Source organism: Physeter macrocephalus, chromosome 12 (genome assembly GCF_002837175.3).
Source record: "Physeter macrocephalus isolate SW-GA chromosome 12, ASM283717v5, whole genome shotgun sequence".
In the NCBI taxonomy this organism is placed as follows: Eukaryota; Metazoa; Chordata; class Mammalia; order Artiodactyla; family Physeteridae; genus Physeter; species Physeter macrocephalus.
Window position 1 is genome coordinate 71,249,661 of NC_041225.1, and position 25,846 is coordinate 71,275,506.

A 25,846-nucleotide genomic window follows, 5' to 3' on the forward strand; every position below is an offset into this window, starting at 1 on the left:
TTAATTTAGTTTGTTGTGTGAGATCTACTTGACCTGGGTCATTTCTTGTTTATGCCTCTGGAAATCATAAGCGAAACTTGAACTGTTCCCCAAGGTTGATATCAGGTAATCACTGACAAATTCCTTATCGTTTAAGAAAATTCCAATATTATAACCAATCACTGTAAAGAATAAACGGTCACTGCTTTCTCATTACATAAGCTGCTTTATAATAATATACCCCTGAGCCTCATTCCATGTTTTGGTTTAAGAGCTCCTGGTCTGCAAACTGTCTTTTTGATGTGTGCACAATAAACTTTAATTACTACTTTGGTGATTCACTGGTTTTACTTTGACTATTTCTTAGCCTTTGACAAAGCCACCCAGTCTGTGGTACTTTGCTACAGCCGTCCTAGCAAACTAATACATATCATCCGTAAGATGGGGGAAATCTTAATACCATCTTTACTTAGCTCCTAAGGTTGTCCTGAGCCAAACAGATGTAAATTTCTTTGTAAACTATTAACTACTACACAAATGTAAGTAGTTGCTATTCACCTGGTCCCTGAAAAATCTGGAGGAATGTAATTATCTTGTTAAGACTGAACTTTATAACCCTTTAGTAAGGCAGAGATTCAGTTCCCATACAGGGATGGGGAGAAGCAAGAGATTTCAGTAGGAATGCAGTAAAGAACGTAACTGACTTGTCAGTGAAGAGAGACAAAATAAACAGAATGCAAGCTGTTAAAAAAGAATCTAAATTACATATAATAACAGCTAACATGTATTGAGCATTTACTAACTTACCAAGCATGGTCCCAAGTAATTTTTATGTGTTCTCTAATTAAAACTCTTATCAACACCATGGTAAAAGTACTGTAGATATATGTGTGTGTGTGTGTGTGTGTGTGTGTGTATGCTTACATGGGTATGTATGTTATCTATTTCAGTCTTTTCTGTTACAACAAACAACTTCAATGTGCAAATTTGTTCATATGTAGCAGATAAAATTGCCAAAATAAGAAGTTGTGATTTTTCAAGAGAGGACCATGCTTTGCAGCACTGCAAAACATGAAAAACACTACCTGGCTGAACAAAGTGATATATGGTAAAATGCACAACATATACCCACCTTGTCTTCTTATTCTTCCTCCAGAGTACCCCACATGCACTGCCCTAAGAGTCTGTGCTTATTTCATGATGAGCATATTGAATATATTATATTCAATCTGTATAAGCATCCTTCTTATAAAGGTCCCAAGTACTGAATAAAAAGAAAATCCTTACATTTGAGGAGAAAATTGAAATAATTCAATGTTTTGAAATAAATGAGAAAACTTGCAGGCCTAAGGGAATTCACATTGGCCACACTGAAGAATGACTGTGAGAAAATAAGCGAAAGAAGAGCTTATGCATTCCAGTTATTATCTGCTTCCAGTGGAATTGGAAAGCACTCCCAAGAGACTAAAGATAAAGACCCTAAGGCCAGGTCATGCTGAGTGCAGTTGGATAGCACTTTGTGGCCTTCACACTCATTAGACACCTGACAAGTAACTTCCTTATGAAGAAAGGAAACTGGCAGAAAAGGGGTATTTCTCTTTTAAGTTGGTTTAGGAGACAGAAAAGGAGAACAAGAAACCACAGTAATCCCCTTTTAGTGTCACAATATTTTAGCTCCAAAATGATGATGTCCTTCTCTCCTTTTACCTCTTCTCAGTAACTCAAAACCCCCCACACTTACCACACCCATTTCCAGTAAATGGTACCTGGAGCATGGCTATTCACTAAGGAAGATAACTTATCGGCTACCATTTACATAAAAAATGTAAAACTTCTATATGGCAAAAGACAGTGAACTAAATGACAAATTACAAACATGTCACTGCAACATGTGACAAAGAGTTAAAATTCTTATACTAATGTATAAAAAGCTCTTTCAAATCAATAAGAAAAATAAATACCAAGAAGAAATGGTCAAAAGGTATGAAAAAATAACATAGGAAGAAACATAAAGGCTAATCAATATGAAATAAAGCTCAAATTCAAATTTAAAAATGCAAATTAAAACTATGTATCATCTTTAACCTAGTGGATTGGTAAAGATATTTTTCAAAAAGGCTTTTAAAAATAGGTTCGGGGCTTCCCTGGTGGCGCAGTGGTTGAGAATCCACCTGCCGATGCAGGGGACACGGGTTCGTGCCCCGGTCCGGGAAGATCCCATATGCCGCGGAGCGGCTAGGCCCGTGAGCCATGGCCGCTGAGCCTGCGCGTCCGGAGCCTGTGCGCAGGGGACACGGGTTCGAGCCCTGGCCTGGGAAGATCCCACATGCCGCGGAGCAACTAGGCCCATGAGCCACAACTACTGAGCCTGCGCGTCTGGAGCCTGTGCTCTGCAACGAGAGGCCGCGACAGTGAGAGGCCCGCGCACAGCGATGAAGAGTGGCCCCCGCTCACCGCAACTAGAGAAAGCCCACACACAGAAACGAAGACCCAACACAGCCAAAAATAAATAAATAAATATTAAAAAAAAAAAAAGGTTCGGTAATCTTTCTTTTGGGAATTTATTCAAAGTAAATAATGAGACTAGAGTTGAAAAACATGTGCAAGTATGTTCATTACAGAATTGTTTATAAATTTGAGAAATCGAAGTAATTTAACCTAGCTATTGAGAATTGGTCACACAAATCAAAGTATATATAGTCTTTCATTTAGCAGATCTGGTAGAATCTAGCCTTTGGAATAGTCAATAAACCAACAGTTCTTAGAGACACACAGATGTTCACTTTAGCAGTTTGTAGAAGGGAAAAATGGCACGGTATATCCACACCACGGAGGGAAAAAAACCCTGCACACTAATGACATCTATGCATCCAAGTAAGATACTGTGTTTATATACAAGAAATAAAAATAACGAAACGGTAGTTTATAGAATACCATGTAGCTGTACAGAAATGATAGTTTTATGTTTATATGAAAAGATGACCAAATATTAAGTGAACAAAGTATCATAACTGTACATACAATATGACACCATTTATGTAAATACATCTAAGGTTGTTTGAAAATATTTTGGGATGCCAAGTACACTGACAATGACCTTTGAAGACCCATTCCACAAATTGACCCCAATCTAAAAGTAGAGTTGGTGTTATTTAACAAAAGGGTTTGTTACCTAGACATTTATTTAAAGGAACATTTACTTTGATTTTGCTCTTGAAGTACTCAATTCTAGTTATTTCTATCTGCGTAGGAAAGTTTAAAGACCCGCCTTCAGCTAGAGGATGCAAACAGACTGCTGAGCGAATCAGCAAGCCTTACAGAGCTACTTTGCTCAGGTTTGTATTTTCAAACAACCTTTTAATTGCAAACGTTTCTGGGCCAGCGGGTCTGAAAATGTTCGGGACTGAGTGGTGGGGATACAACCTTTAAAATTTTCAGTCATAGTCCAGGTGAGATTGGTCTTCACAGCGCCATTTCTAAGCCTTGGTCCCGGCATTATATCTAAAGCGAACGCTGAGGTTCTTTCCAGGACTTCCAGCCAATGGCTACACTTCTGCTCTCTGCCCCAGCAGCTCCGGGCCAATGGGCGGAAGGCTACCTTTCGACTCAATACTGTTCCTTTCCAGCCAATCGGAAGAGTTCTTCAAATAGCTCTCTCTAAGACGAGCTAGCTCTGCGGAAGCTGGCTTCATTTCCGAGCGGCTTCTAGAGGCGGCTACGCGTGTTGCCATAGCGACCGTTTTACGTTAACTGGTTTTTAGCTTTCATCCAGGTGACTGCGAGACTGCGGGGGCAACTTGTCTTCCCATTTCCTCTCGGCTCCCTGCGGCCGAAAGGCCTTCCAGGCTCCGGGGTTCTGGCCTAGGCTTCCCCGGCGGCCCTCGGGGGCGGAATGGCTGCGGAAGAAGAGGACGAGGTGGAATGGGTGGTGGAGAGCATCGCGGGATTTCTGCGGGGCCCGGATTGGTCCATTCCCATCTTGGACTTTGTGGAGCAGAAATGTGAAGGTAAAATTCAGATCCCGAATCGTCAGTCCTTTCTCACCTCTCTCACACCAACAGCCTCTCCACAAACTGCTTTTCATCTCCCCGGTCTCCCCTACTGTCTGCCAGGTTTAGAGCTGGGTTTTAGGATGTGTTGCTCTCACTGCGCCCGTCCTTTCCTTCACGGAAATGAAAACGAGGACCGAGATACCTTTCCCCCTGGGCCCAAGCACACATCCGAAAAACATCAGACTTTAATCCTATGCTGGGTCTCTCACCCCATCCTGCACCTTTCTGCCCAGGGCAGGTGCACAGTTTGTGTGGGTTTCTTCAACAACTTCTCCAGTGACTTGGGAGGGGAGACGTCAGTTTGCTCCTGAGTTCCTTCTGATCCCAGCAGTTGACCGAAAAGTGGGTGGGCGAGGGGTGTGTGATTACTCCAGCAGGCACAGAGCCGGTGATCTCGGTGGCCTTTTTTGAGTTCTCCGACTCTCGGTTATACCAAAAATGGAGGGTATCTTACAACAAATGAGTTATGTAACCGTGTCATAACATTTCCTGTGAGGAAAGGGTACCTCCAGGTTCTGATCAGTTCACGCTTTGGAGTTCTGCATTCAGTTCTTAGAGACAAATTGGAAAAGGAACCAGAAACGATGTCATATGAATAATTACAGGCTGTTGTCGCAGTTGTTTAGCCGGCAAGACTTTAAGGGTAGTCATATCCATTAATCGTTTTAACATCTGTCTTATGTTGGAGGGATTAGACTTGTTTTTGTAAGGTTTAGTGAGATAGAGCTAGGGTCAGTGGGTACAAGCTAGAGGGGAACAAATTTCTGTGAAGGAAGTGCTTCATAACAGAGAGTATCCCCGATAAATTAGCCTGCCTCAGGAGGTAATGAGCTCCCCAGCCACTAGCAGTGTTTGAATGAATCTGACAACAACTTAATGGAGTTATTATAGAGGGGAATTCAACTATCAAATGGTTGGTTTTCCTGGATGATCTTTTAAGAGTCCTTTCAGCCCTAAGATTCCGTGAAACAGGTAAAGAGGAAATTTACTTTGACCACTGAATCTTTTCATTACATTCTCATTGCCATGAGCAAAATTCAAATAGTATTTATTAAGTATTGTTCTTACAGGTAATTTTTAAAATAAGTTCAAAATAACTTTTATTTCTGCTCTTTTTAAGAATTTAAAATACTATTATGAGACTGATGAAGCATGTGGTGGTATTCTGACCTCCTTTAGGAGAAAAAGGAAATTGTGTCACCTTTTGATTCCATTTACCCTACTGAATGAAACTAAATGCTGAAATGGAAAAAAAAAAAAAAAAAAGCATTGTTCCTTTTATCCCCAGATGTCAAAAGTGGCTGCATCTCAGTTGTAACACACCTGATTGTGTAATTTTACAGGGAAACAGTAATCCTCAGCCTTATAAACATGTAATGTAGTAATTTGGCTTCAAAATTAACTGAAAACAGCTTTAGTAGCTGCTATATTGCATGTATGCCCAGTGTTATATAGAGCAGATGCCAGGAGAGATGGAAGTAACATCCCAGTGACACTTGAAATAATAATGTTTATATTTCACTGACTTGGGGTTGTCAAAGTCATCACCTCAGATAATTTAAAAATTAGTTTTGTACTACTCTGTAATATCAGCCTTTATTTCAAAATTTATTGAGTGTCGTTCGGCCAGAAGCTGAGGATAGAAAGATGAATAAAACAAATCCTTGTGCTTGAGAAGTTTGCAATTTGGTGGGGAAGACAAGCAGGTAAATGGAATTTAAATGTAAAGTGGCAGGTGTTATAATAATAAGGGTAAGCACATGGTGCTGTGTATTGTAAGAGTTCAGAGGAGGGAATCTAACTAGCCTAGGAGTTGTGAGTGGGTAGCAGATCATGGAAAATGTGCCGCTTGCAATATTTTGGAGAATGGTTGGGAGAAGTGGGGCCGGGTAGAGGCAAAGAGATCTAAGGGCTTGAGCAAAGGCATGGGGCTTTTTTGTCTTTTTGTGTTACATTTGTCAGTATTCCAAGTAATTGTGTATTGTTAAGAGTGCCAAGTTTGGGTTTTGGAGTGGTGGGAGTTGAGATTTGGGATCCAGTCTTGGAGGGTTTTGTCTGGTCTTCTAAGTATTTTGGACTTATTCTCTAGGCAAAGACCAGTAATTGAAGAGTTCTAAATAGAAAATTACAGAAGTTAGTTTTGAACTTTAGAAATATCATTTGGGGGGAATATTATAAAAAGGGGGTTTATTGTTTACAATTCATGAGTTTGTCTTCTTTCCTTAATCACATTGTAGTTTCTTGAGGGAATATATATCTTTCTAATCTACATTGTTTCACACATATGATCATTCAGTAAACATTTGTTTTTATTTATTTTTATTTCATTATTGATTTATATGTAATAAAAAAGGCCAAGTAACTTTCAGTAAAATTTGGATCAGCAAAGTTACAGTATGATAAAATAATCTGGAACCTGTTGTAAAAGGAATTATTTTAAAACTATCAACAATAATGTTCCATTTAAAGTTTATAAAGAAATTGTTGCCTTATATTATTGATTGAAGAGTAGCAAATTAGTGTTCATCTTCCATATGAAGTAGATTTTAAGTAGGAAAAATACTTGTTTACAACTAACACTATACACACACACGCACACACACACACACATGCGTATATACATCTTTTTTAATCCCAAGAATTTAAAGCAGAAGAGCTGGTTTATAAGACTGAAAGTTCTATTTGTAAGACAACTAGAGTGGACTTTGATATTTGCATTAATGAAATGACTTGTTTTTTTACACTATGCAATATTTTTCTTTTAAATTTAGTTTTTGATGATGAAGAAGAAAGCAAATTGACCTATACGGAGATTCATCAGGAGTACAAAGAACTAGTGAGTATTTTTTTACCTGATTTTAAATGTAATTCGAATAATATTAATTCAAGATGTTCTAAATTTTAAAAATGGATTTTTCCATTAAAATTCTTTAATTAAAAAATTCCAATCTACCCTTATAATACTACCAGTTGCATTAGACTCCAAGGGTTCTCTGTGCATCTCAATCCTTATGACTCTAGAATGTAAGAAATAGATTTAGGACAACCATTTTAAGGGATCTTGCATCCGGTATTTAAATTTTATTCTTATTCTTCTGCTGATATATCCAGGGGAGTGTTAATTATTAATTTAGCCATGTTGTCTTGAGATTTTAAGAAATGCCTCTGGGTAGCAGAAGAGTTATACCTCATCAAACTTCATAATCCTGACTTCAGTGGTTTCTGGGAGAGTAAATAAAAGTTCATTTGATTCTCTGCAAAAATTTTCACTTTTTGTTATTTGTTTTTTCGGTGAAAGACATCGTCACTGCCATATAATATAATTTTATGTAGATTAATAATTGCAAAGAAGCATTTGATTATACTTTTCTAAACTCAATGTAAAATTTGGAATTTGGAATTTTTCTATGTAAATTACAAAAATTAAACTTTCTATTTTTAGGTTGAAAAGCTGTTAGAAAGTTACCTTAAAGAAATTGGAATTAATGAAGATCAATTTCAAGAAGCATGCACTTCTCCTCTTGCAAAGACCCATACATCACAGGTTTTTTTTTTTGTTTTATTCTGCTAATATATAATTTTAACAAAAATGCTCAAATTTCACTTAAATTTGCTATGTTTGATTGTCAAAGTATAATATTCTAGACATTGTAAGAGTGAAAAGCCAATTTATCACATATGGGTTCTTTTTTATAACAACCTTGAGAAATGATAATTTGAGGCATAATGAACTGATGCTATTAAAAAGGAACTTTCTGAACTCAGAACTATACTAGATCACAGGCTTTATGCAAACTACTGTTTTATTTATATAGATCTCTGACAATTTTGCAGTTGCCCGGTTTCTAATCTTAGCAGATACATAGTGCACAGTTCCTGGGCTTCCTTCTTTTAGAACTAATTTTATTGTCTCATTAGTTCTGCAGTGCTGGATTGAAGTAGGTCTTATGTGTATTTATAACTAATATTTACTGACGGCTCATGCTAGCTTTTTTTTTGTTTTTTTTTTTAAAACATTTTTCATTTTCACCAAGGTCTTTATTTATTTATTCTTGGCTGCATTGGGTCTTTGTTGCTGCGTGTGGGCTTTCTCTAGTTGCGGTGAGTGTGGGCTGCTCTTCATTGTGGTGCGTGGGCTTCTCATTGTGGTGGCTTCTCTTGTTGTGGAGCATGGGCTCTAGGTGCGCAGGCTTCAGTAGTTGTGGCGTGCAGGCTCAGTAGTTGTGGCACGTGGGCTTAGCTGCTCTTCGGCATGTAGGATCTTCCCAGACCAGGGATCGAACCCATGTCCCCTGCATTGGCCGTCGGATTCTTAACCACTGCACCACCAGGGAAGTCCCTAGCTGCTGTTTTAAGCAATTGGCATGTATTATCTCATTGAATCTTCCTACAATCCTTAAGAAATTGGTATTATTTTACTTCCATTTAGAAATGAGAAAACTAAGGCACAGATATATTAAGGAACTAGTGCAAAGTCCACAGCCAAGTAACAAAGCCAGGATACCAGCCGAGGCACTCCAAGTGAGAGCCCTTGCTCAGAGATTGAGTATAGGGATGTTACTACCAAATATAGTTTACCAAATAAACTATAATTCCTTATAGTTTAGTGAGGATTGTCTGTGATGTGACATGAAATTATTATTTTCAACCTTCTCCTGCTGTCGTTCTCCAACACTTTACATACTCTAGTAGTTCTGGCCACTTGCTCTTGTAAGCATCCATGTGCCTGGCTTTGCTCATGGTAGTCCCTTAACCTGGAATGTTCAGCTCCCACCTTCTCCTCCCTCCATCCTTTCCTTAGCCAGAGAAATCCATCTCATTATCAGGGCGTGCTGAAATGCAACTTTCCTGATCCCTCTAGTCAGACTAGCACTCGTTCTACCTCAGTGAGCACTTTTACATTTTCAATTCAATTCGACTGCCTTGAATTATAGTTTCTTACACATCTATTTGCCTTGAAGAATTTATTGAAAATTATTAACTAGTATTTAAATTTAAGGCATTGGTATTTGTTTTTATTTTCCTTGTTTTTCAGGAATATTTTCTGCTTTGGTTAATATTTATCAGCCTCTTAATTAAATTATTATGAATAAATCTGAATTACTTTGTGAAAAAAGATGTTCATAGTAATAGTAGTCACATCCATCTTTTGTTTTCATTATCAGGATAACTTTAAATTATTTTTGAATGAAGATGTTCAGAATTTTAAAATACTGTTTTCAGATCAATAGTAACACATCCTTCTCTTTTGTTCAGTTATACAACACCTTTTGATTTGGAGTTGATTGGTAGTACAGCCTTGTTGTGTACAAGGAGGCAAGCCTTTTGACACAGACAGTCCTGGATTTGTTTTACAGTTTTCCTTTCTTATCCATTCTGATTCTCAGTTTCTACATCTATAAAATAGGGATAGTATCTACTTTGAAATGTTTTTGTGAAATTTGAGGGAAAATGTTCATAAATGTTCATAAAGCATTTAGCATAATTCCTGACACATATAAAGGTGGTCTATAAATGGAAGCACCTCTTAATTAATGGTAGCTTTTTTTGTGGTTGATTAGCAGGGTGCTAATTAGGACAGAGTCATGTGTTCAATCCCCATGTGGACTAGTTAGCTTTATTCTCTTCTGGAGCAAACTCAGCCCCAGATACTGAAGGCAACATGATTGAATCAGCACAAGGCCATCACTGTTAGTCAGAAAAACAGCCCAAAGCATGCTATTTACTGCTTTGCAGCAATAATCTAATCTTAGTTATTAAAGGTCAGAATGCTGATTCCATTATGCTAATACAGGGTGCCTAAGAATGAATTCAAGAAACCAATTGCTTGCCTAGAGTAGTTGAGGAGGTACTTTTCATTTTGTTTTGGTCTGTTTGGTTTGATTTTGATTTTTTAAAACAGCTGCCAGCTCCCCTCTCATTGATTGTACTGCTAAAGCCGACTTGCAAAATTCTTTTCACCTGGTTTGGTCGTCGTTAGCCCTAGACCACTGGTTCTGGCATACTCTTGTGTATTAAAATCAGCAGTAGTAAAGAGTGCATCAGATGAAGACCTCTAGTTTAAAAACAACAACAACTACCATCTCTTCTTTCTTTCTTTTCTTTCTTTGCTTTTCCTCCCTCCCTCCCTCCTTCCTTCCTTCCTTCCTTCCTTCCTTCCTTCCTTTCTCTTTCTCTCTCCCTTCCTTCCTCCCTTCCCTGCTCTGTGCAGCATGCAGGATCATACCTCCCCCACCAGGGATGGAACCCGTGCCCCCTCTAGTGGAAGCACAGAGTCTTAACCACTGGACCGCCAGGGAAGTCCCAACAAAAAGCCTTTTAAGAGCATGTTTTCCTGTCATATATGTGTGGCTTCTCAAAAAATGCTCATGAATTAGGATATCTTTCTACAGAGTTCAGAAAAATATAATAATATAATAAATATTGAGATACTTATTATTTCAGTTGTGTTCAGTTGATTTTCTAATTTTATGCTGTTTTTCAGTTGAAGTAGGCAAAAATGGCTTCTTTCATTGCTTGTGATTTTTTTTTTGGTGAGGATAGAGCTCATCATTGATTTCTATGTATTGCAAGAGCCAGGGATGACTATATGGCAAGAGACGAAGTGTTTTTTGCTTTTGTTTTTGTTTTTTATTTGATTTGCTTTGACTTTTGTAAGGTAGAAATTAACACTTTCAGAAACATTTGTCCTCTAATAATAGTAATTTGGGAAAATTATGCTTTTTTCCCAATAACTTGTATCATTGAAAAGATTACATATGTGGTATAACTTTCTTTTTCTAAAAATACACACAAGATAATTAACAATATCTGTGTGACTTCTAGTAAGATTTTAAAAAATTAATAGACTATTTTTTAGAGCAGTTTTATGTTTACAGAAAATTGAGCAGTTAATGTAGTGTCCCTTTTTATTAACATCTTTCATTAGTGTAGTATATATTTTTTCTTTTTTTAAATTGAAGTATAGTGTAGTGTATTTGTTGATGAGCCAATACTGATATGTTATTATAAGTAAAGTCCATAGTTTATATTACGGTTCACTCTTTGTGTTGTACAGTTCCATGGATTTTGCAAAATATATAATGTCATATATCCGTCATTACAGTATCATACAAAATAGTTTCACTGCCTTAAAAATCCCCTGTGTTCCACATATTCATCTTTTCCATCCTTGCACCAAACCTCTGGCAACTGCTGTTCATTTTACTGTCTCTCTAGTTTTGCTTTTTTCAGAATGTTATATAATGGGCATCATACAGTATGCAACCTTTTCAGACTTCTTTCAGTAAGCAATATGAATTTAAGTTTTTTTCATTATTTGATAGTTCATTTCTTTTTATTGCTGAATAATATTCCATTATATGGTTGTACCACCATTTGTTTATCCAGTAACCTTTTGAAGGATATTTTGTGGCTTCCAGTCTTTGGCAATTATGAATAAAGTCACTATAAATATTCATATTCAGGCTTTTGCGTGGACATAATGTTTTCACCTCATTTGTGTAAATACCTAGGAGCAAGATTGCTGGATCATATGTTAAGATTAACTTTAGCTTTGTAGGAAACTGTCAAACTCTCTTCTAAAGTAGCTGTATCATTTGGCATTTTCAACAGTAATGAGTGGGCGTTCCTGTTGCTCCATGTCTTCAGTAACACTTGGTATTGTCAGTTTTTTGGATTTTAGCCATTCTAGTAGATATGTAGTGGTATCTCATTGTTTTCTTCTACCCATTTTTAAATTGAGTTGTTTGTTTTCTAATTGTTGAGTTGTAAGAGTTCTTTATATATTTTTGATACAAATCTCCTTTATCAGGTATGAGTTTTGCAAATATTTCACAAAATATTCTTTTGTGGCTTTTCTCTTTATTCTCTTAACAATGTCTTTCACAGAGCAGAAGTTTTTTATTTTAATGAAGTTCGATTTATTGATTTTCTTTCATTGTGCTTTTGGTGTTATATCTTAAGAAATCATTGCCAAAAGCCAAGGTTATCTAGATTTTCTCTATGCTATCTTTTAGAAGTTTTATGATTTTGTTTTTTACATTTAAATCTATGATCCATTTTGAGTTAATTTTTTGTGAAAGGTGTAAGGTCAGTGTTTAGTTTTTTTTTGGTTGTTTTTTGTTTTTTTTTGGGTTTTTTTTGCATGTAGATGTCCAATTGTTCTAGCAGCATTTTCTGGAAAGATGATCCTTTCTTCATTGGATTGCCTTTGTTCCTTTGTCAAAGGTCAGTTGACTCTGTTTGTGTTGGTCTGTTTTCAGGTTCTATTCTGTTCCATTAATCTCTTTGTCTGTTCTTTTACCAATATCATACTGTCTTGATTATTGCAGTTTATAGTAAGTCTTGAAGTCATGTAGTGTCAGTCCTCTGACTTTGTTCTTTTTCAATATTCTGTGGTTATTCTGAGTCTTTTGTCTTTCTGTGTAAATTTAAAAATCAGTTTGTTGATATCCATAATTAACTTGCTGGGAGTCTGATTGCGGTTGCATGAATCTACAGATCAAATTTGGGAGAACTAACATATTAACAGCGTTGAGTCTTCTTATTTATGAACATGGAATAGCTCTTCATTTATTTACATCATCTTTGATTTGTTTCATCAGAATTTTTTAGTTTTCTTCATATAGATCTTGTGCATATTTTGTTAAATTTATTCCTAAGTACTTCTTTTTTGTGGTACTAATGTAAATGGTATTGTGCTTTTTATTTCAAATTATAATTGTTCATTGCTGGTATATAGGAAAGCAATTAACTTTTGTTTAATAACTTTGCATCCTGCAACCTTGCTATAATTACTTATTCTAGGAATTTAAAAAATTGATTCTTGAGATTTTCTACAGTCATATCATCTGTGAATAAAAACAGTTTTATTTTTTCCTTCCCAGTCTTTATACCTTTAATTTCCTTTTCTTAGTGCATTAACTAGGGCTTCCAGTATAATGTGGAATGGAAGTGGTGAGAGGGGACTTGTTCCTGATCTTAATGAGGAAGCATCAAGTCTCTCACCATTAAGTATGATGTTAGCTGTAGGTTTTAAAATAGATGTTCTTTATCAGGTTAAGGATATTCCTCTTTATTCCTAGTTTGCTGAGAGTTTTTATCATGAATGGGAGTTGGATTTGTCAAATACTTTTTCTGCATCTATTGTTATGATATGATTTTTCTTCTTTAGCCCACTGATTACATTAATTAATTTACAGATGTAAATTACATATTTTTGTCAATGTGCTTTTCTCAAACATAGATAATGTCACATTTGCTTTATCTCATAGTCTTCTTTCAAAGTAGTTTGACATTTCAATTAATTTGAAGGATACTTAAGATTGTTGTTGTTTTTAAACCACTTGCTAGCTTTTTGGAGTAACTCTTGTATTTAGTTTCTCTAATTGCCTTTATTGGAAGCTCTTAGGAGAGGGGTGATACATTTCCCTGGACCAGCAGAGACCAATTGCTGTAAAGTTGTTAGGTTTAGCACACCAGTTTGATATTAATCAAAAGGGCCAGAACAATTACTTTTATAGGAGTTTTTAGTTTAAAAAGTTCTTCCTTACGCTGTTCAATTTTAACACCCAGCCAGAAAGTTATTACTATATCTCCTTCATTCTCAGATGGAAATTTTCTACCATAGTGTCTCTGAAATGAGAATGCATTTTATAATTGATGGCATGTTATAATTTAATTGGCAAGGTTTTTTCCTTTTCTTATTGATACACGAAAGAATGGTTTATTTTGCCAATCTATGGAGTCTTAGAATTGACAAAATACTGTATTACTATTATTGTTATTATTATAATACTAATTTGCAGATGAAGACACTGATGCCCAGAAGCCTAAATGATACGTCCAGAGTCATGCAGCTGGTGTGTGGTTAAGCTGGAAGTAGCCTTTGATATGAAGGGCTCATTTTTTGCCCCCATTGTATCAATAGTTCTCAAACTTTAATGTTATAAGAATTATCTGGGGAGATACATGGGTACCCATTGTCCAGAAATTTAGATTAATTATGTCTAGGGTAGGGCTCAGGAATATGCATTTAATAATCCCTCTTTCCCGCATTTCTTAGATGGGTTAAGAACACTGTTTGAGAAGCCCTGCATTACAACTTTAAGGATCAGCTCAAACACTGACTTGCTGATAGCTCTAGTTGACACATTGCCTTCACGTGTTTGTTGATGAGGATAGAGTACTTGATATTACTAATAAGAAGTCTAAGAAGGCCAGAACAATGTCATGTGGTGGTGTAATCCCATAAGGGAGCCCTGGCAGACCAGACATAACTACTCTATTACAGAGGCTGGCTGCAGTTGTCTTTAATACTGATCACTGGGCTGCAACTTTTGTTTTGTTTTTAAGATTTTTTTCATGTGGACCACTTTTAAAGTCTCATTGAATTTGTTACAATATTGCTTCTGTTTTCTGTTTTGGCTTTTTGGCCGCCAGGCATGTGGGATCTTAGCTACCCGACCAGGGATCCAACCCGCATCCCCTGCAGTGGAAGGCAAAGTCTTAACCAGTGGACTGCCAGGGAAGTCCCTGGGCTGCAACTTTCAGTTAAACATAGATGAAACCTATTTGTCATCCCCTGCCCTGGGCCTTTTGAACAGTATATGTGAATTTAAAGGAAAAGAAACTTTCTGTCTTTTTTTCCTGCAGTTGACTCCTTATAAATGTCACAGAGAGCTGCTTTCACACTTTATTATTTTGTTTTGCTGTACTGCTTTTGTCTAGGATGTGAGCTGGTTGCTGCAGGAAGGACTCCTTCCTCTTTGCTTAGAGCTCTTTGATGGAGCATTTGTTGAGGTGTGTCTTTGACATTATCGTTGACATTTGTCAACGATAATTTGATAATGTCTTTGACATTATCGTTGCTGTCTACCTGGTGAACAGTAGCACATCCTTGGTTACCTCTGCATGATTCCTGTGGTCAGCTTTTCCATGAATGTCATGTAAAGCTTGAAATAAGATTTGAGTAAGGTGAATAATATCTTATTCACCTTATTTGAAATGCATGTTTTCATGCATTTCAAATCTTATTCTACTTCTTACTGATTAGCTTGGGAATTCGTTTGCTTTTCGATATAACAATAGTTCTCTGTAGCTAAGAGAGTGTTAATTTGGGTACTCTAGGGTAGATACCTTTATTGTTTTTTCTTAATTTATTACACTTCTGTTTCATCCAGAAAAAGATTTCTTATCATAATTTCTAATTCTGTTTCTTCCATGAAACTTTCTGCCTATAGGACTACTACAGTTGTGTTTTCACATTACTCCTACCACATTATGCTTATTTTCCAGACTTCATTTTTCTTTTTTGGCATTTACTCTTATTTAGTTTGGTAATTTTATTAATTCAAGGATTATTTTGTAGTTACTGATTTATCACCAGAGAGTAAATTTCAGGTTGACAGAGGCTAAACCAAATAGATATCATCATTTTGGCTGAAAAACAGATCCGGATACTGCAGTGGGAACTTTAAAAAAGTAAGCCCAATTCCGGTGTTGTTTTTCCGAGTTGCTCAGGACTGGCTCATTTGGAAAATGTATCACTGTCTGCCTTAGCTTCCTGGAGGGTGGGGATGGAGGGGTTGGGAGAGTCAGCCTCTTGAGAACCTACTTTAAAGGCTTTTAGAATAAAATCTTAAAATTGTCCTTTTGAGTCATCTAGTCATAAATAACAATGCAGCATTCTTGAATTAATGCACCTTTTGCAGTGGAAATGATTTGAGTGATTGGGAAATAGTTTTAAAACTTGAATCTTCGTTTAACTTCCTGACTTCTTTCCACAGGCCATTTTGCAACCTGTATTGGCAGCAGAAGATTTTACTATCTTTAAAGCAATGATGGTCCAGAAAAACATTGAAATGCAGCTGCAAGCCATTCGAATAATTCAAGAGAGAAATGGTAAAAGATTGAATTTAGAAATCTAAGTGCTAAATGCATTTTTTTTGGTGGCAGTTTTAACTAATATGGTCTTGATGTAGCTGCCTTGTATAAATTTATTTCAAGTTTGAAAGTCTATGGCTGGCTTAAGAGATACAAGAGTGCAAACTTCCTGATCACTGAGTGGTTGACATCTCAAAGAAAGCGGACCAGAATTTGATTTAATGTTTTAGGTTTCAGAGAGCTTGATTTTTCTGCCCAGCCACTGCATTTGTGAAATTCAGCATTTTTGAGTGGTCACAGTTACAGTTACTGTCGAGAGAAGGTGACTACTCTTCTTCTGGCTTTATAGGAGACAGTGGTTCTCAAGCTTTTAGAAGCAGTTGGAGGGCTTGTTGGCACACATGTGGCTGTCTCCCCATTTCTGATTCAGTAGGTCTGGGGTAGGGCCTGATACTCTGCATTTTTAGCAAGTTCCTAGCTAATGCTAAAGCTGCTGGTCCTGGGCCCGCACTGAAAACTACTGTTCTAGGGCAATGGGCAGATAGGATTGCGCCACCATCAGGTGGAAGAAAAAGCAGAACTCAAAGCCCTGGTAACTGCCTTTAGCTTTATCTTTTCCTTAACTCTCTGCCTAAACTCACGTTCTTTCTAGCTCTTCCTGCTTTTCTTCCCTTCCTGTGCACTTGAACTATATTTGACATCTTGACTCAGAACTTCAGAGTTTCTAACCATACTTCTTGTTTTTGTACTATCTGCTTTTCACCCCAGGTGCTTATCTCAGTTTCCCATTTCTGACTCTGATGACCTTAATACCTGTGTATTCCTTTGCTTAATAGATTGCCATTGATATTCCTTACCATGCTAAACTCGAATGGTTTGGCAGCAGGGCCTTTTCTTTGCTTGTTTCTTGAAGATATGGGAGCTATAGTTTAGTTGTACTGTTTGCTTTTAAGGGTCTGGAGCATGCAACAATAGGGCTTCTGTTGTTACAGGGCAAACATTAGAATGTTGCAGGGCCTTTGTTGTGGATTCTACTCTCATTTGTCTGATATGTGTAAAGACTATATCCTTTAGAGCCAACCACCATCAAAACTATTCCCTAAAATCCTAAAATTCATTTCACAGCAGTTAAGACAGCTGTTGTCTGTGGTTTGGAGATGGCACCACCCTAACCCTGAACGATGCATGACACCGTGCTGTTGCTTTGGTGTAAATAAGTTTGGAAAACAGTCTCTTTTTCTTTGTTTCTCTACTATGGTTAGCTTCATAAAATCCTTTTCTCTTGTGTTTTCCTGCAGCTATGCTTTATTCTGACGTATGGGATAATTTGAATAATTATTTCATGTTATTTAAAATTATTTTGGGGGATCAGTTTTGATAAAAGAAATAGTGAACTTGATATTGGTACTCTATAGTTTTCAATTTAACCAGAAACATTTAGATTTTAATTGAAAGAGAACAGGTACACATAGCTTGTATCAGCTGGGTGCCTCAGGCTGCCATTAGCAGAATACCTCAGTGAAAATGGCCTAAGCAATAGGAAATTATCATCTCAGAGGAAGGGAGGGAAGAAAGACAGGTCCAGGGTTGGTTAATTTGGTGGCTCAGTGATGTTATTAAGGACTCTGACACGTTTCCTCTTTATACTCTGCCATTCTCAGGATCTTCTCTCATGATTGCACTCTGGCTGCATCGAATGCAGACTTAATATCTCACGAAGAAAAGGGATGTTTCTTCCTGTACATCTTTTTTTGCTAGCAAGACAACACTTTCCTGGAAGCCCCCTAGGAGTTTTCCCCTTAGGTCCTGTTGGTCAGGATTGGGGTGACATGCCTTTCTAAACCCTCTGACAGGGGGAATGAGACCATTGCGATTGGCTTAAATCATGAGTCACTCTTGTGGGGTGGGGTAGGGCCCTGCCTCTATGTACTTGGCTGCCTGGTAACTGCACACATATGGCTTATATTAGCAAGGAAGGACGAGGGGAATGATGTGGAATAATGCTGCTGTCAAACCACAGGGTGTGACAGTTTGCTTACATTTAAACATAAACTAATACTTAGTTCTGCCATGAATTTTTAATACTTGTATTTAAGAATTTCACTTAACATAAATCCAGAGGAAAGTACCTTAGAGCAATGTTGATTGTACTCAAAACTGCGGACTGTTTGTTTATGTGAGAAAAATTCAAAGGCTCTCTGGATTCTGGCTGTATCTCGTCAAAGAATTTGGGGAAAATGCAAATCAGAGCATTATTTTGATGGTTTTGTTACTGAGTCTAAGCTCGTACTGCTTGCTGCACGACAGGCCAATAATCGAGAGACAAGTTGTTGGGCTAGTGCCCCAAAGAACCATCTTGCCTGAGTTAGAATTCAGGCTCATTTTATACTAAAAGGGGAGGGAGTAAAGTCAGAATGTTTCCTGTGAGCTAAACAAAGCTATTTTAGCTTAATGCTCATTACCTGGGAAGCAGGGTACCCAGAGATGGGCCATTATGTATAATTTAAGCTTATAGGCAACATCCCTCTAGTGATTAACTTGTAATAGAATATAAAAGTGTCTTCCCTTATTACAGTTTTGAAGTATTGCATACTGTTGTTTTATTCTTTCCTTAGTTTTTAAAATTTTCCATAAAAGATGAATAGGAGAATACTAATTGTATAGCTTTTGACTGAGCAAAAATGCACTTAAGACCAATTTTCTGGTTGTGATACTATACTATAGTTTTATAACATGTAACCCTTGGGGGAAACTGGGTAAAGAGTGCATAGCATCTCTCTGTATTGTTTCTTACAACTGCATGTGAATCTGCAATTATCTCAAAATGACAAGTTTAATTTACAATGCATTTAAACATCAGGGGATTAGAATAATAAAGCTACTTTAATTTAGAGCAGATCCAAAATCCCATAGTCATATATGGATAAAGAAATGGAAGGTAAAAATTAGGGGACATGCTGTTAATGTTTTGGGAGTATAATAATTATAGATAAAAACAGAACACTTATTACCAGTCTACCTGCTTATCAGGAAGATATAGGTAATAATGAAATGAAACCAATGCTTAAAATTGCTTGCCATGAATTACTATTTGCCTTGGGCCAAAGTTGGTACTGCCCTGGTTTATAGTTATTAGCCCAATATTTGAATAGAAGCTCTGAGGGTAGAGGTTGTTTTATTCATCTTTATATTCCCCTTAAGTGCTTAGCACCATGCTTTTTTGCATGTAGTAAGCGGGGCCCTTTTCAGTAGCATTTGTTGTAGTATGAATGAAGAGTATTAACATGCTGTTTCAATTAATGACGTATTTTATATTTTGTTTTGTAAACTCTTTTCCCATTTAAGGAATACTTTTGAGAGCATAGTTTCATTATTAGGAGCTTATTGATTTCAATGGTATGTCCTGTATAGTATGATTATGGAAGATAATAGCTTAAATATATGCTATTTATTCTATAAATAGCTTATATTAATTCTATAAATTGCTCATATTAAATATAAGCAATTAATTTCTATTGTCATAGATTATTATTGTTATTTTAAATAAGCAATACAAATAATTACCAAGAGTCATTTCTAGGTAAAATTGTGTTTTTTTGGTGGGGCTGATTCCCTAAAAGAAGAAAAAGTTAAAAAGACCATAGTTACAAAGATAATAGCTTAGAACACATTTTTAAAGTGATAGATAGATCTTTATAAACTTATTTGTACTTCTTGATGAACTAGAATAGTGAAAAATAAGTGTTTCAGTTGAGTTGTTATTCTTCTGTGTGGTCTTTGGTTTTGAACAGGTGTATTACCTGACTGCTTAACAGATGGTTCTGATGTGGTCAGTGACCTTGAACAGGAAGAGATGAAAATCCTGAGAGAAGTTCTTAGGTATGCTTCTTTAATTATTTTTTGAATGGGTCATTAGTAATATTACAATATGATCTGCATATGTGCTTTTTACCCAAAAAAATATCGTGAACTAGTAAAATATCTAAATTCTCTCCTAAAGACTATGAAAATGATTTATCATTTTATTTGTTTATAATTATGTATATATTACATTTCTTAATGGACAGAAACAATTATTTTCAGATGACTCATACCAGATTAGCACAGATGGGAGGGTCTTCCTCCACTCCCATCTTGGGAATAGGAAACTAGCCACCAATGGGAACAAGATGCAGTAGACCCAGCCTGATACCTGGAAGGGCTGTAGTGGTCTGAGATAAGCAGGAAACTCCTTGGCTTCTGGATCTGGGTATTAGAGGAGGCTTATGCCAGGTGTCTCACAGTAGGAGGTTGGACATCCAGACTCCACAGACCAAATAGCTGACTCTTTGCTGGTCTCTTTCTTGCCTCAGTTACGTGATTCTCAGCCAAATGCCTGGCATGGAATGTGCAGCCCACTAAAGGGGCATTTCCCCCCTTGGGCCTGTTGTCCCCTGACCCCTATGGGAGTTTTAGAAGGGAGGGGCAATTGAAGCACTTAATATTTAAATCTATGGGAATGTATAGGTTTAAGGCAAAAGGATACCTGCAGCTATTTGTGTCCCCTGCAGAATGGGGCCTTGGCATTTGGTGGCCCTGGCTCTCCACTCTAACCACATACATGACCATCTTCTAGCATCCTGTAGTCCTCCCACCTACCCAACTTGTCCCCAGTTCCAAAGCAGGAGGGAGGTTAGTCAGGATGGGGGTTAGGAGGATGGGCCTAGTGGGGGACTGTGGAAGGAGCTGTAGGACTTTGTGCTGCATTTCAGGGGATTTGAGTGGTTGTGGGGAGGGAGGCAAGTTTGCAGGTGAACCCTGGCCTTTCCTGCCAGGTCCTCCTTTCCACAGCGAGGGCATATGGGAGCCTGAGACAACACACGCTTTGAGTTGAAAGCTTTGAAGAGTTAAGGATATTTGGTAATAGGTTTAGAGGACTGGCAGTTTTGACTTGTACTGGTTGCTTCTGTTGGTTGATTGGTGGTTTGAAAACTGATCAGCATTGTGCTTTTAGATTTTACTGTATTTTCTACGGGCTTCTGGGGGCGGTGTACTACTGTATAAGCAGTGGAACTTAATCATGAACATGTATGAGAGTTGAATTGGCTATTTTCCTAAATCAGACTTGCCTCAGTGAGCAGTTTACAGAAGCTGATAGGACTTTGGCCTAATGGCATCAAGAGAGCTGTGTGGTAGCTCAGATGCCATGGAAAAACTAGAATGAGGGGAGAAATGGATCTTAGGAGGAATGTAACTGATCTGTCTAAAGAGAGAGATCGAAGTCCACATTCATGAGATTTGCCATTCAGATTTGGGTTTAGGATTTCAAACCTGTTGACCTTTGTTCAGCTAGGGGTCCTTCACATCTCCAGAGGCAATAGGTAAACCTGTATTTTATGTGGCTAACTATATTATGCTGTTTATGCCTATGCATGTCTTTCTCAGTTGATTGTAAGCTGCTTTAAGTTAAGCCTGATTATCTCCATCTTTGTTTCCAAAATTTCTTGCACATATTGTAAGCTTAGGTTAGCATGTTGCTTGTTGAATATTTGTTCTTTGACCAAAAGAGAAAGTTTACTTTTCTACTTTATTTTTGTATATTTCAGAAAATCGAAAGAAGAATATGACCAGGAGGAAGAAAGAAAGAGTAAAAAGCAGGTGCCTACAAAACATATTAATATAATAGAAATATTTCATTGCTGTTATCCCTTAGGTTTACACCTGGGTTTTCTATTAAAGTTTAAGCTTAGGTGGAATGACACAGTTCCTCAGAGTATTCATATTTTCTTGGCAATTCTGAGCATTTATACTTAACTTTATAACTTTATTCACTTTATAATTCATCCAGCGACCTACCTTTTAAATTCCCCATAAAGAATGAGATTGTTCACTCCAAAAAAACTGTATGTAATACCATTCATATTTTGGGGAATTTTTAATAGAAATTCCCCTTAATTTTATGAATAAAAGAGGATTAAGAAAAATATTTTACTTTCCCACTCGCCTTGATTCCTTTACTGTTTTGAAACAGCATCTGCAGTTAATACTGAGGGTCCCCTGTAGACTTTAACATTGCCAGCTTGAAGCAGAATGATTCAATTTCACATTTCCTGGCATACTCGTCTTTCATTAAGAACTGTTTCCATAAAGGGCCTCATCTTTCCTAAGGATCAATTAAACATGTATCTGGCTGAGGTGAGGGAAGATAATATTTATTTTTTCCTCTCCCCTTTTCTAGCTGCTTCTCTTTCCACATTTTCTCAAATCTCCCTGAAGGGAGAGTGAAACCTAATATAAACTAATTATCAATTACTTGAAAGTCATTTTCCTTTTTTTCCTTCAATGACTGTGGTACATGCTTGTATCTTTTACTATATTTGAAAAAAATCTATTTTACTCCAAGGTAACCAATGAAGAGCAAAAGAGAGATGTTTTAGGATTTAGAGGGGATTTATATATCTTTGAGTAAATCTCCTTTTAGTAAATGGAGGTGAAATGCATAGATAATAATATTTTTTAAGGTAGGAGTATAGAACAGAAACTCGTTCAAAACTCGTACATTAAAGACAGTAGTACTGGGAATTCCCTGGTGGTCCAGAGGTTAAGACTTCGGACTTCCACTGCAGTGGGCACCGGTTTGATCCCTGGTTGGGGAACTAAGATCCACAGGCCAGGCGATGCGGCCACAGACACACACACAAAAAGACAGTAGTATTGACTTTCTTTTTTTTCTTTTTTTTTTTTTGTGGTATGCGGGCCTCCCTCTGTTGCGGCCTCTCCCGTTGCGGAGCACAGGCTCCGGACGCGCAGGCTCAGCGGCCATGGCTCACGGGCCCAGGCGCTCCGCGGCATGTGGGATCCTCCCAGACCGGGGCGCGAACCCGGTTCCCCTGCATTGGCAGGCGGACGCGCAACCACTGCGCCACCAGGGAAGCCCGACTTTCTGATTTATATGTAAACTGTATCAGGCTTCTTGAATAATAATATGTTTCGGGGCGTATGGTTTTTTTAGACTTCTTTTAATGGAAATTTTCAAACACACAAAAGTAGAGCTGATAATAATTTCAGTCTTCATGTTTCCATCACTCAACATATAGAGACTTATGATTTAGGTATTCATTAATTACCTGAAAAGTTACATGTGATTGGATTTTGCTGTTTTTAAGGAAAAATGAAGTATCAGTTTACTTAATTCTTTCCAAGATTTAAACGATCTCTTTGGTTTAAATATAGTATCCCATTTTAGAAATGGAAATACAGGCATACCTCAGAGATGTTGTGAGATCGGTTCTAGACTATTGCAATAAAGCAAAGATGGCAATGAAATAAGTCACAAAAGTATTTTGGTTTCCCAATGCATATAAAGGTTATGTTTACACTATACTGTAGTCTATTAATTGAACAGTAGCATTATGTCTAAAAAAACAATGTACATACCTTCATTAAAAATTATATTTATTGCTGGGACTTCCCTGGTGGTCCAGAGGTTAAGACTTTGCACTTCCACTGCAGGGGCCGCCGGTTCGATCCCTGGTCGGGGAACTAAGATCCCACATGCTGTGTGGTGCAGCCAAAAAGTAAAAAGAAAAAAAATTATTTTATTGCTATAAAATGCTAACCATCATCTGAACCTTCAGCAAGCTGTAATCTTTTTGCGGGTGGAGGGCCTTGCCTCGATGTCGATGGCTGCTGACTGACCAGGGTGGTGGTTACTGAAGGTTGGGGTGGATGTGGCAGTTTCTTAAGATAAGACAACAATGAAGTTTGTCACATTATTTGACTCTTCCTTTCATGAACAATCTCACGGTAGCATGAAGTGCTGTTTGATGGCATTTTACCCACAGTAGAACTTCTTTCAAAATTGGAGTCAATCTTCTGAAACCTGGCTGCTACTTTATCAACTAAATTTGTGTAATATTCTAAATCCTTTGGTGTCATTTCAATAATCTTCACAGCATCTTCCCCAGGAGCAGATTCCATCTCAAGAAACCACTCTCTCTGCTCATCCATAAGAAGTAACTCCTCATCCATTCAAGTTTTATCATGAGAGTGCACCAATTCAGGCACATCTTCAGGCTCCACTTCTAATTCTGGTTCTCTTGCTGTTTCCTCCACATCTACAAAACTTCCTCCACTGAAGTCTTGAAGCCCTCTAAGTCATCCATGAGGGTTGGAATCAATTTCTTCTAAATTCCTGTTAATGTTCATATTTTGACCTCTTTCCATGAATCATGAATATTCTTAATGGCATCTAGAATTGTGAATCCTTTCCAGAAGGTTTTCAATTGACTTTGCCCAGATCCATTGGAGAAATCATTATCTATGGCAGCTATAGCCTTATGAAATGTATTACTTAAAGAATGAGACTTGAAAGTTGAAATTACTCCTTGATCCATGAGCTGTAGAACGGATGTTGTGTAGCAGGCACGAAAACAACATGAATCTTGTTGTACACCTCCATCAGAGCTCTTGGGTATCCAGGTGCATTGTCAATGAGTAGTTAATATTTTCAAAGGAATCTTTTTTTTCTGAGGAGTAGATCATAACAGTGGGCTTCAGATATTCAGTAAACCATGTTGTAAACAGATGTGCTGTCATCCAGGCTTTGTTGTTCCATTGATAGAGCACAGGGAGAGGAGATTTAGCATAATTCTTAAGGGCCTTATGATGTTCAGAATGGTAAATGAGCATTGGCTTCAACTTCAAGTCACCAGCTGCATTAGCCCCTAATAAGAGAACCTGTCCTTTGAAGCTTTAAAGCCAGGCACTGATTTATCCTCTCCAGCTAGGAAAGTACTATATGGCCTCTTCTTCCAGTAGTAGGCTGTTTCATTTGCATTGAAACTCTGTTGTTTAGTGTAGCCACCTTCATTAATTTTGTTAGTGAGATCTTCTGGATAGCTTGCTGCAGCTTCTGCATAAGCACTTGCAGCCTCATCCTGTACTTTTGTGTTACAGAGACAGCTTCTTTCCTTCAGCCTCATGAACCACCCTCTGCTAGTTTCACACTTCTCTTCTGCATCTTCCTCACCTCTCTCAGCCTTCATAGAACTGAAGAGAGTTAAAGGCTTGCTCTGGATTAGGCTTTGGCTTAAGGGAGTGTTGTGGCTGGTTTGATCTTTTATCCAGACCACTAAGAGTTTCTCCATATCAGCAATAAGGCTATTTCGCTTTCTTATCATTCATGTGTTCACTGGCGTGTCACTTTTAATTTCCTTCAAGAGCTTTTCCTTTGCATTCACAACTTGGTTAACTGTTTGGTACAAGAGGCCTAACCTTTGGCCTATCTCAGCTTCCTTTTTTCTTTTCTTAACATCTTTATTGGAGTGTAATTGCTTTACAATGGTGTGTTAGTTTCTGCTTTATAACAAAGTGAATCAGCTATACACATATATATATACCCATATCTCGTCCCTCTTGCGTCTCCCTCCCTCCCACCCTCCCTATTCCACCCCTCTAGGTGGTCACAAAGCACTGAGCTGACCTCCCTGTGCTATACGGCTGCTTCCCACTAGCTAGCTGTTTTACATTTGGTAGTGTATATGTGTCCATGACACTCTCTCACTTTGTTCCATCTTACCCTTCCCCCTCCCTGTGTCCTCAAGTCTGTTCTCTAGTGGGTCTGCATCTTTATTCCCATCCTGCCCCTAGGTTCTTCGTGACCACGTTTTGTTTTTTTTTTTTTAGATTCCATATATATGTGTTAGCATATGGTATTTGTTTTTCTCTTTCTGACTTACTTCAGTCTGTATGACAGACTCTAGGTCCATCCACCTCACTAGAAATAACTCAATTTCGTTTCTTTTTATGGCTGAGTAATATTCCATTGTATATGTGCCACATCTTCTTTAGCCATTCATCTGTTGATGGACACTTAGATTGCTTCCATGTCCTGGCTGTTGTAAATAGAGCTGCAATGAACATTGTGGTACATGACTTTTTGAATTATG

General features: G+C 37.5%; 1 protein-coding gene across 1 annotated transcript in view; it reads left to right on the forward strand.

Moving 5' to 3' along the window:
• Positions 1 to 3,702: 3,702 nt before the first annotated feature.
• Positions 3,703 to 25,846, forward strand: part of CFAP36 (cilia and flagella associated protein 36) — a 31,478-nt gene continuing 9,334 nt past the window's right edge. The window contains exons 1-6 of the mRNA XM_007113197.4: positions 3,703 to 3,986; positions 6,803 to 6,867; positions 7,474 to 7,575; positions 15,821 to 15,935; positions 19,709 to 19,796; positions 21,503 to 21,554. Coding sequence (XP_007113259.1) covers positions 3,872 to 3,986; positions 6,803 to 6,867; positions 7,474 to 7,575; positions 15,821 to 15,935; positions 19,709 to 19,796; positions 21,503 to 21,554 — 537 coding nt within the window. The 5' untranslated portion in view covers positions 3,703 to 3,871. The remainder of the gene's footprint in view (positions 3,987 to 6,802; positions 6,868 to 7,473; positions 7,576 to 15,820; positions 15,936 to 19,708; positions 19,797 to 21,502; positions 21,555 to 25,846) is intronic.